Source organism: Leptonychotes weddellii, chromosome 15, assembly GCF_054177405.1.
Source record: "Leptonychotes weddellii isolate Sample4059 chromosome 15, ASM5417740v2, whole genome shotgun sequence".
In the NCBI taxonomy this organism is placed as follows: Eukaryota; Metazoa; Chordata; class Mammalia; order Carnivora; family Phocidae; genus Leptonychotes; species Leptonychotes weddellii.
In genome coordinates this window covers 30,684,011-30,695,796 of record NC_138383.1, presented here as the reverse complement: position 1 = coordinate 30,695,796, position 11,786 = coordinate 30,684,011, and the positions used below count along the sequence as shown (strand labels likewise).

General features: G+C 36.7%; 1 protein-coding gene across 1 annotated transcript in view; it reads right to left on the bottom strand.

The window, feature by feature from the left end:
* Nucleotides 1-11,786, bottom strand: part of USP32 (ubiquitin specific peptidase 32) — a 155,559-nt gene that overhangs the window by 39,446 nt on the left and 104,327 nt on the right. Inside the window, exons 6-9 of the mRNA XM_081805977.1 lie at nucleotides 6,565-6,696; nucleotides 4,952-5,059; nucleotides 2,837-2,952; nucleotides 2,147-2,248 (exon numbers count right to left, since the gene is read on the bottom strand). Of these exons, the coding sequence (XP_081662103.1) occupies nucleotides 2,147-2,248; nucleotides 2,837-2,952; nucleotides 4,952-5,059; nucleotides 6,565-6,696 (458 nt within the window). The remainder of the gene's footprint in view (nucleotides 1-2,146; nucleotides 2,249-2,836; nucleotides 2,953-4,951; nucleotides 5,060-6,564; nucleotides 6,697-11,786) is intronic.

Genomic DNA, 11,786 nt, shown 5'->3' with positions numbered 1-11,786 from the left:
CCAGGGTCCTGGGATCGAGCCCCACATCGGGCTCCCTGCTCAGCTGGAAGCCTGCTTCTCCCTCTCCCAGTTCCCCTGCTTGTGTTCCCTCTCTCACTGTATCTCTCTGTCAAATAAATAAAATCTTTAAAAAAAAAAAGATTTTATTTATTTATTTGAGAGTGAGAGAGAGAGGGCACGAGTGGGGGAAGGGAGAGAGAGAAATAGACTCCCCTGCCAAGCAGGAAGCCCAGTGCGGGGCTTGATCCCAGGACCCCAGGATCATGACCTGAGAGGAAGGTAGACGCTCAACCAACTTAGCCATTCAGGCGTCCCTAAATTATCTTGTTGTTAATGTTCACAGTAGAGCCAGAAGAAGAAATTATACCTTACATAAAATAGATAGTAATAATACCTACATATTTACCGCTCAGAAAAAGGGTATTAGAAATTGTACCTCTATATTAGGCATTTTCTAACAAATTTTTCCAGGTTTCTATGCATATCAAAGAGAAGTGGATACCTTAGTTTTCTGGCAGAGAGAAGTAAATGAGGGAGAAGGCTGTATTGCCAAACAAGCTCAAGCCCTGTAAAACTCACTTCTATTATTTGTTTCTATTGAGAATCAGTTAATAAGACTATAATGATTCCTTCTGGAATTGTGACTGAAGAAAGAAAAAAAAAAACTGATGTCACTTATTTTTTCTAAACCTCTGTAATACTACTATGGACTATATCTAACCAATCTGGTACTTGGTACATGTCAATGTTTGAATGGAAAGGCTCAAAATAACTCAAATGTGCCTCACATATGTGCTTTATTTTCAATTTCACACAGGGTCACAAAGACATTACAGTAATATAAGCCATAGGAATAAACCTATAATAATATCCTTACTAATAAATGTTGTCTAAAAAAAAAAAAAATCAAGAATTTACTCTCCGTAAAGTATATGCTTATTCCTGGTATTACATGATTAATTTGGTTGCCATTAAATAATTCAGTGGAGATTTTACCAATACTATTGAAAAATATAATTCAGGAATGTATGCATCACCCAGATTGAGATAAAAAATCATTTCCATCAGAGCGCCTGGGTGGCTTAGTTGGTTAAGCGTCTGACTTCAGCTCAGGTCATGATCTCAGGGTCCTGGGATCAAGCCCCACATGGGGCTCCGCATGTTGAGCTCCCCATGTTGGGCTCCCTGCTCAGCAGGGAGTTTGCTTATCCCCCTTCCCCTCCCCCTGCTTGTGCACACTCTCTCTCTCAAATAAACAAAATCTTAAAAAAAAAATCATTTCCATCATCCCAGATATCTTATGGTCCTTCCCAATTAATCCACCCATCCCCCAAATAACTATTCTAATACCTAACACCATTTGTTAGTTTTGCCTCTGTTTTTGAGTTTCATATACATGGAAATATACAGTAAATATTCTTTTTTGTGTGACTTCTTTTGCTCAGTATAAGGTTAGCCCTACCATAACTTACTAAAATGGGAAAAATAAATATTATAAACCACAGATGACAAGGGCTATGTCTACTTAATTTTTATAAAATACCTAGCTTATAAAATATAAATGTATATACAAACACTTAATGGAGTTGTTTAAAGATGGAATGGGCTGGGTGCCTGGTGGCTCAGTCAGTTAAGCATCTGCCTTCAGCTCAGGTCATAATCTCGGGGTCCTGGGACCAAGCCCCACTGCCCTTCCCCCCACCCCTGCTTGTACTCTTTCTCTTATGCACACACTCTCTCTCTCTAATAAATAAATAAAATCTTAAAAAAAAAAAAAAAGATGGAATGGGCTTTCTTTAGAGACAACTTGGAGGTACTATAACTGTCGGTCCAAATAAGCACTTGGTGGAGATGATGCAGGGGAGATTCAAATATGTATATAAGCTATATATCCTAATTCAGAGTACCATGGTATTTTTATTTATTTATTTATATATTTTTAAAGATTTTATTTATTTATTTGACAGAGAGAGACACAGTGAGAGAGGGAACACAAGCAGGGGTAGTAGAAGAGGGAGAAGCAGGTTTCCCGCAGAGCAGGGAGCCTGATGCGGGGGCTTGATCCCAGGACCCCGGGATCACGACCTGAGCTGAAGGCAGATGCTTAACGACTGAGCCACCCAGGCGCCCCACCATGGTATTTTTAGAAAAGAATATAATTCATTCTTGTCCTAGCTAGACTCACCTTTGTGGTGTCATGTGCATTTAATATGCCTTCTACAATGTCAGAGAGATCCGTATGTAACTCCTTTAAAAACAGAAATCCAAAGGAATAATTAGAAAAGAGTAATCATTTTTATTATTCAATGGCTAAAATATACTGTATTTTGGTCAAGTATGTAAAGAATTTTTTATTAAAAAATTTTTAATATTATTTTATATTTTTACAGTGTTATACGTGTTATATTGGTTTCAGGTATACAATATAGTGGTTCAGTAATTCCATACATCACCCACTGCTCATCACAAGTGCCCTCCCTAATTCCCATCACCTGTTTAACCCATCCTCCCACATCCCTCCACTCTAGTAATTATCAGTCAAGTACTTTTTAAAAATTACCTTAATAAATAGATTTGCTTTGAAAAAATTAAGAGAATTCTCCTGCAGTTTCATTCTTACTTTACACAGTAAGTTCAGTTTATTAAATTTTCTAAGGCACATTGTCTTCCCAATTTTGTACCTTCAGCTATGAATATGTGGAGTAGTAGCCTAATACAGCAACTCAAAGTAATAACAAATCCTTTTCCCTTTCTCTCTCTCTCTCTTTTTAAATCCTCCACTCTATTTTCTTATTGGAAGTTTACATGCAACAATATGTATAAAATCAGAACTTACCGGGATATCATCTGTGCGGTTGTCCTTCCACACCTCTAAAAGTGCAACCACCATGTCTCTCAGTTCAACCCTGGAGAGAACTCCATCACGGTCAACATCGAACACCTTGAAGCAAACTAAAGAAAAGAAACTCTTACTTTTCTATTCTGAAGTACAATGCCTTTCACTAGAAGTTGCCCTAGTAAAATCACTTAGTTTCTCAAGCAAGTATATTCTGGATTAAGTTCTCATCTGGAGCAGACTATAATACATCATTGAAGTCCTCTGCACTAGTAGGACTTCCTGCATACTTCATATAGCTCTCTCTGAATCACTACCTGGGTTACAGAGTCCTATCCTTTACCCAAATCTAGAGCTAAATTCCTTGCAAACTAATAAAAAAGGGTTAAGTTACTATACAATAAATATTAAATACCTCATAGTTTTGAGGAAGTAATCCAAGCCTTTAATTTCTAATATTTAAAACTGATCATTGCAGAATTGATTTTTATAATGTTGAAAATATTCCATTTATATTAAGAATCAATAATAAGGTGGAGCACCTAGGTGGCTTAGTCGGTTAAGCGTCTGACTCTTGGTTTTGGCTCAGGTCATGAACTAAGGGTCATGATATCAAGCCCCACGTTGAGGTCCATGCTCAGTGGGGAGTCTGCTTGAGATTCTTTCTCTCCCTCTCTTGCTGGCCCACCCCACCCCTGCTTGCTCTCAAAATCGCTCTCTCTCTCAAATTTAAAAAAGAAAAAAAAAAAAATCAATAACAAGGTGTTATAAAGATGGTCTGCTTCCACTCTGCCTCTCTAATGTAACTAATGCACACTCAATTTTTTGCCAAAGAACAATTTCAACTCCTCAGTGAAGTTATATACAACATGCTAAGAACTAGAAATATCAGCAGTGGGGCGCCTGCGTGGCTCAATCGGCTTAGGTGTCTGACTTTGGCTCAGGTCGTGATCTCAGGGTCCTGGGATTGAGCCCTGCTCAGCAAGAAGTCTGCTCAGCAAGAAGTCTGCTTCTCTACTCAGCAAGAAGTCTGCTTCTCCCTCTCCCTCTACCCCTCCCCTAACTCCTGCACATACACTCTCCCAAATAAATAAATAAAATCTTCAAAAAAAAAAAGAAAAGAAATATCAGCACTTTCCTAATTAACTCCAAACAAATCATGACAGTTTGCTAACTTCTGTTAGTCCATCAGCAAAAAGGAAATTAAAAACAAATATAAGGTGATAATTAACCTCACGTGAGAAGCAAAGATTTCAGCCTCCTTATTTAAAATTAGACCTTTAATGGGAACATATAATCTACTATAAAGCCAGATTGTAGTAATGGCATATCATCAGGGAAGAATCCTGAATTTTAAGATTAAATAATTATCTATTTCAATATACCACCATAATAATTATGCTACTAAATCAATTGAGTGCATCATAGTAAATATTACTAAAGAAGATCAAAATATCAAATAGCACACCCAAAATAAGTGACATTTGTGCAGCTGTATTTTAGAAAGACACAGAAATGATGACCCTAGTAAATACAACAGAATTAGGTTCCAATTAAATGTAAACTGTTGCATTTTCTCAAATATGGTTAAGATTTAATAACATAATGTACTATGCTTGTAAATTATGCTGTAACAACATTTTAGCTAGGTATAAGACCATTTTAGTATTTAATAAAGTTGTGTTTTGATGACAGATTTCATCTTACTAATAAAATATTAATGTATACAAGTGACAGAAAATGAGTTGTACTTTAAATTATGCAAGACACAAATTCTCTATGGACTACCAGAAAATGTTTTCTAAATGCTTAACACTGTCAAATATATTGTGACAGCGTCACTTATCATGAACTGCAAATTCATCAGGAAAATCAGTTCCATTATTAATCACAAAGATCCCAAACTACTCCACAGTAAAAAAGAAGCGAAGATTGAATCCTTAGACCGACTTCAGTAAAACCTCAACGTGAGACTGGTATTTGCCAACCTGACAACGTGATAAAAATTCAAGCCTTAATACACAGATGATTTTACATGGATGAATGCTAATTTTTTCTCTGTATATACAGTTTGCAGATTTTTAATTGTTTAAATTAAATGTTTAACACACTTACATTTTTGTCTTTCAGCCAGGGGTCCCCTGCAACAGGCTGATAACCCACAAGATATCTCCTTAAAATCTATGTGATTGTCACGATTTTCATCAAAAGCATTGAACAAACCTGTGAAACAGGAAAAGACACCATAAATCACAGTCAACAAGCCTCCTAATGTTAATAATATCATGTTTATGAAAGGAGCATGACACCCATAAACTTGCCAAATTAAAAAAAATAAAAAGTTTATCAGTAGTTCTCACTGTCTCAGGAAGCATTTTTCTCCTGGTATAACTAAAACTTAAGATCTTGCAGAAAATACATTACAGTCATTTAGTGTTCAGTTATATTTGCCTGTTCGTTTCTATCTTCTATTAGTTGTAACAGCTAAAGATGACAATAGTATGTAAAAAATTAAAATCAATTTAAAAAATTAAAAACTGAAAAAAAATCAGAAATTATAATTATCCTTACTTAGAAAGATTACGAAAAAAAAGGAAAAATGAAGGAGAAAAGCTGATGTATACTCAAAGATATAACATAATGTTATGTAAGCTCCCATAAAGCTTTCATTAAGCAAAGAAAAATAACACACCATATTGCAAACAAAAGATATTCTCTGTAATGAAGTCTTCTTTGTCATAGTTCATGTTTTATAAATAAATATTTAAAATCAGAAAGAGAATTTATAATCCCGTGGTTTTTAAACTTTTTGTAAAATACAAATGGAATAATTTTGTTTTCAAATAAAATGATTTCTCAATATTCAATTCTAAAAAGGTAAAATCCCAATTGCACTGCTGAAGTAAGTGGAAAAGCCCAGAGCCCTATCTGCTCCGGCTCCTCCAATAAGTACTTCTGAAGTACCCCAGGAATGTGATGAACACAGACTGTACATTTTAAGAATATAATTCCTTAAATAGTAGAAAACTAAAGCTCAGGAGGGGTTAAATGATTGGCCAAAAGTAAAGAAAAGTTAAAAAAGGTCAGAATCAAAAAGACAACCCAAATATTCAGATTCTAAATATGATTTTTATGATATCACCCATAATTACTCTCTGTATTCCTAATTAAATAAAAAAAAGTTATAGTAATGAAAAGTTTAGAGCTAGAAAGGACCTCAGAGATGGTTCAGCCCAATAGTTTCTTAAATCTTTTTTTGGTGCGGGGGTAGGAATGGGGTGGGGTAGATACAGCAGTGGAACCTTCTTATGTAGAAGAAAAAAAGTGGAGGCGCTTGAGGTGAGGAAGAGGTGGGGTTATGTGTGGAGACCTGGAGCTCTACCCAGGCAGTGACCATCACCCTAATCCCTGCACCAGTGGCTGAGATACTTCACTGGAATACAGTGACTAACTTGGTCAAACTCGTTTTATATTTGAGGATATTCAGGTGCAGGGAGCTAACCTTGATGCAAGGTTACACATAGGTAGAATAGGAAGCTCAACACTACAATCTTAATTCCCCTTTTAGTTTTTTTCCACTATACTATTTTTAAGAAACTTGCAAACTTGTAACATTATGGTCTTTTAGAGTTAAGATATATTCATTAGAAATAAGAGATGGCTTCAGGTGTGTTTACCAAGGAACATTTGTAGAAATGAATGAATTTGTAGAATAGAATGATTCCTACCTTCACTTAGAGATGGACGAATGGGTGGTGAAACCAATGGGCCAAATGTCTCTAGGTCAAACCGTCCAGTCCGGGATTGAGCCTTTAGCAACCAGTAGCGTTTCTCCAGATCAATGATGTCTGATTCCTCCACTGAGAGTCAAATCAAATAAGATTATAAAACCTCAGACTTCTCTTCTAGGCAGTTAGTTCAACCTGATCATTTAACTTCCAAGGATATATTTTAATTTTCCAATTCAATTGCTAAAAATATTTACCTAAACAAAACTGAAAGACAAATACATTATATCTAAAATGGCATGAAAATTGGGGCACCTGGGTGGCTTAGCTGGTTAAGTGTCTGACTCTTGATTTCAGCTCATGTCATGATCTCAGGGTCATGAGATCTAGCCTGGAGTTGGGCTCCCCACTGGGCGTGCAGCCTGATTAAGATTCTCTCTCCCTCTCCATATGCCCCTCCCCCACCCCCACTTGTGCTCTAAAATTAAAAAATAAAGAAAACTGCATGAAAATTAAATTCAAATTAATAGAAAAGTGGCTTCAAAATCAGAAAAAAAAATGTCTGCAATTTCCCATTAAGTAGGTTGCTTAAATCCAACATGTAAAATAATAAACAACTGAGACATTTCTTTTTGGGTTCCTATACCACTTTTACTTATACTCATTTTTCATAATTTTCAATCTCTATCTTGGATTTAAAGATTTTTTTTTTAAATTCAAGTTAGTTAACATATAGTGTATTATTAGTTTCAGGGGGAGAATTTAATGATTCATCAGTTGCATGTAACACCCAGTGCTCATTACATCAAGTGCTCTCCTTAATGCCCATCACCCAATTACCCCATTCCCCCCACCCACCTCCCCTCTAGCAACCCTCAGTTTGTTCCCTAGAGTTAAGACTCTCTTATGGTTTGCCTCTCTCTCTGTTTTTATCTTATTTCATTCCTGTAATCATCCTAATAGCAGGATCCATGTCTGATTCATCCTGTTGATAGAATAACTACCTACAGAGTCAATACTTATTAAATTAATGAAAAAGAATATGAAAAGGATCTCATAAATAACAAAAGTCAATAAATGACAGATGATGTAGAACAGGATTTACAATGTGATAAGTAATAGGAGCATCATGAAAACATGAATATCTTTCTCTCCTCATTCAACAGAAGATACAATAAAAAATTACAGATAAGCTCCAACCACAGTTATATTTTATATGTGCTTTCCCCCCCAAGGAACTAAAGTAAGATCTAGAAAGCAAGCAGGTGAGTCCTTCCATTGCCATGGTTTTTTACCTGCAGTCACTTTCCAGACACTGGTAAGGTATGAGGAACCTAAGCAGTGAGATTTCACTAAGTTAAACCGAGAAGCTGTAGTTCTGGGAGGTTAAGATAACTGAAATTTACAGGGCAGATTACTGGAGAGGAAAGAGTTATACAAAGAAAGAGCTCCAAAAGTACGCACAGGACTCTTGTTGAGTTTTGGCAGAATAGCAGAAGAGTAAGCTATGTATGCACACAGTGAAATTCATTGAGGCTGGGCTTGGATATGCCTAAGTTTTGACCAGCCAGAGTGGGGATACCTTACCGAACACTGGGAGTATTCATAGACTCAGAGGGTCACACTTAAAAAAGGGGAAAAACTAACTCCAAAATAAAGGCTACTCCAGACCTGCCCCAACAAAGCTTTTAAAAAAATCCTTCAAAATGTCAAGCTGATCCACAAGTAATTTAACTGCCTATCAAAAGAAAACAAACTCGGGCGCCTGGGTGGCTCAGTCGTTAAGCGTCTGCCTTCGGCTCAGGTCATGATCCCAGGGTCCTGGGATCGAGTCCCACATCGGGCTCCCTGCTCAGCGGGAAGCCTGCTTCTCCCTCTCCCACTCCCCCTGCTTGTGTTCCTGTTCTAGCTGTCTCTCTCTGTCATATAAATAAATAAAATCTTAAAAAAAAAAAAAAACAAACTCCTTTTAAAGGGAGAATCCACTTAGCCTTAACATTCACAATGTCTAGCATCCACAAAAATATGAAAACAAGCAGAAAAAAGTGATCCAAAACCAAGATAAAAATTAGTCAATACAAAAAGCTATAGAAATAACAGATGATGGAATTAGCAAACAAGGCCTTAAAACATCTATCAGAAATACCTCAAGAATTTAAGGAAAACCATGACTACACTGAGGAAAGAAATGGAATCTATAAAAAAGTACCAACTGGAACTACTAGAGATAAAGAATACAATATTTGAAATTTAAAAATTCACTGGAAAATTTAATAGCAGATTAAAACCTACAGAGGAAAGATAAGTGAATCTGAACACCAAGCAAAAGAAATGCTATCCAAATGGAAGCATAAGGAGAGAAAGAAGGTGAAAAGTTACTAGAATCTTAGTGAACTATATAATATCAAACAACACAACACACATGGGATCCCATAAAAGGATGGCAGAAAATATTTGAAATAATAACAGCTGAAAAATCCCCAAATTTGATGAAAACTGTAATTCCACAAATCCCAAAGTTCATTAAACTCTGTGTAAGAAAAATTCAAAGAAAACCAAACCAAGGCAAGTCACAATCAAATTGCTAATAGCAAAACTTTAAAGCAGCAACAGAGGTAAGCAAAACACATTACAAACAAGGGAACTAAGATAAGCAATGACTTCCCTTCAGAAACAAGGGAGCCAGAAGACAACGGGGGGGGAAAAGGTGCTGAAAGAAAAAAAGTACTGTTAATCTCATATTCTATATCCTGTGAAAATATTCTTCCCCCAAAAAAGGCAAAATGAAGAATTTTTTGGACAAACCAAAGCTGAGAGACTTCATCAATAGCAGAACTGCACCAAAAGTAAGCATTAAAGGATGTTCCTCAGACTGAATGATGCCAGAGAGCAATCAACACAAAGGAATGATGAAAGCATGAAATGCAAAGTCCCTAATTTCCATGGGGCTGATATCACTGATCATCCCAGATTTTGGATAGGAGCTTGACTGCAGCTTTGGTTAGACTAAGTTTGCCTCTGGTTCAAATGCTTTGAAAACTGAGTTCAGATTTCTATTCAGGAAAACCCAGAAACTGCTAGTTTTTGAAATTAGGGGTCCATAAACTCCAGCCTAAAGGCTGCATGCATGTTTATATAAATAACATTTTATTAAAACACAGTCACGCCATTTACTTACATATAGTTTATGGCTGCTAATGTGTTACAATGGCAGAATTGAGTAATGGTGATAAACAGACATATGGCCCCCAAGTCTGAAATATTTATTATCTGCCTTTTTAAAAAAAAACGTTTTGCCAATCTCTGTGTTAGACCTTAAACTTGCATGACCGCAAGACTTCAAAACTATGAGACTTCATAAAATGACAGCACCTAGGGACCACAGAGCCTTGAGACTGCTAGCCTTCAACAGTCTGATATTTCAAAATTGTTAGGCCATGAAACTGCAAATCAAGAGATCTCTCTTCACTTTTCAGCTTGCCCCCAATCTCAGCAAGATTTCCACATGAGAGAACTGGGTGGAAACAATTATCTTTGTATTTAGGGTCTCTAGTTTCTCAAAAGTTTGGCTGGTTTCTCCTCATTCCAGTAAAGCTTGTCCTCAGGCAGGCTCACTCCTCTGCCAGCCTCAATCCCAATCTCAGCCTCTGGCCTGAGATAGGAAAGCACTCTACATCCCTTGATCACCTAGGAAGGGCTTTGTCCCTCTGGAGTTCAGTCCTTCCCTTTCCCTTCCTAAGATTTCTTTGCATTCGAGGGCTTTAAAGAAGAGTATGATTATTTAGTTTATGTGATGATTTCATGTTATTACAATGGGAGTGAAGGTCTTTCATGTCTTTTTACTTCCCAACCTCAACCAGAACCCTTCAATTATTATTTAACATGAATCCGAAAATTCTCACCAATTCAATAAGATATAAATACAAACTATAAAATTAGAAAAGAAGCAAGGTTATTCTTTGCATATGAGCAGAATGCATATCAAAAAACACAGAGGGTTTTTTTTTTACAAATTATAACTGAGTTTAAAAATCTGTAGAGATACAAAATACATATACAAAAACCAATGTTTTTCTATATAACATTAATAACATGTAAGAAAACATTAAAGAGAAAAAACACAAAACTAGCAATTCCCCATAAGAAACAAATATCTAAAAGTAAACTTTAAGATGTAAGCGAGATTTTTATGAAGAAAACTTTATAATATTAAAGATCTGAATAAATGAAGCATACCACGGTCCTAAAAAGGGCCTTGATAGAGGCCTACCATGGGCTTGAATAGGGTGGTTATGTAAGATCACACTGTGAGGGTGACAGGAGTACAGATCTGAAGGAGGCAAGGGGGCAAATGGTGGAGAAAAAAACTTTCTACACAGAGAGAACAAGGAGAGAAGCCTCGAGACAAAAGCATGCTTAGCAAGGTCAAGGAAAAGAAAGATCAGAGTGACTGAAGTGGAGTTAGTGAGGGAGACAGTAGTAGGAGATAAAGTCTAAGGAAAAATGGGGGTCAGGTTATGTAGGTCATTGTGAGGACTTTGGTTTTAAACTGTGAACCACTGGAGGGCCTGAAGCAGAGGAGTGACATGATCTGACTTAAGAGGATTACTCTTCACTACTAAGTTGAGAACAGCCTGGTGGGCAAGAACAGAAGTGAGATGACCAGTTAGATGTTTAATAAAGATTTAAAATCATCAGTACATGCAATTAAAAAACATTAAGACCATAGATTAACAAGCACAGACGGACAATTCATAATAATGGGGGGGGGACTTAATTTCACTAATAATAAAAAAAATCACTTCAGAAGAAAAATTTAAACAGAATCATGCTACTTCTCTGCTTCAAAACTTTTCAACATTCTTCCCGAAGATACCTGCAATGGTTACTCCAACAACTCCTTCAGCTCTTTACTCAAATGTCATATTCTCAGACCATCTGAACTGCACCCCACCTGATGATACTCCTCCATCCCTTTTCCCTGTCTTACTTTGCTCCCTAATATTTATCAATATATGGCATAATTTACTTGTTTTGTTTATTGGATGCCTCCTCCAGCTAGAACATACCCTCCTTGAGGTAAGGTCTTACAATCTATTTTATTCATTGCTACATTCTAACACTCAAAATAATACCTGATACAGGGGGGCGCCTGGGTGGCTCAGTCGTTAAGCGTCTGCCGTCGGCTCAGGTCATGATCCCGGAGTCCTGGGATCGAGCCC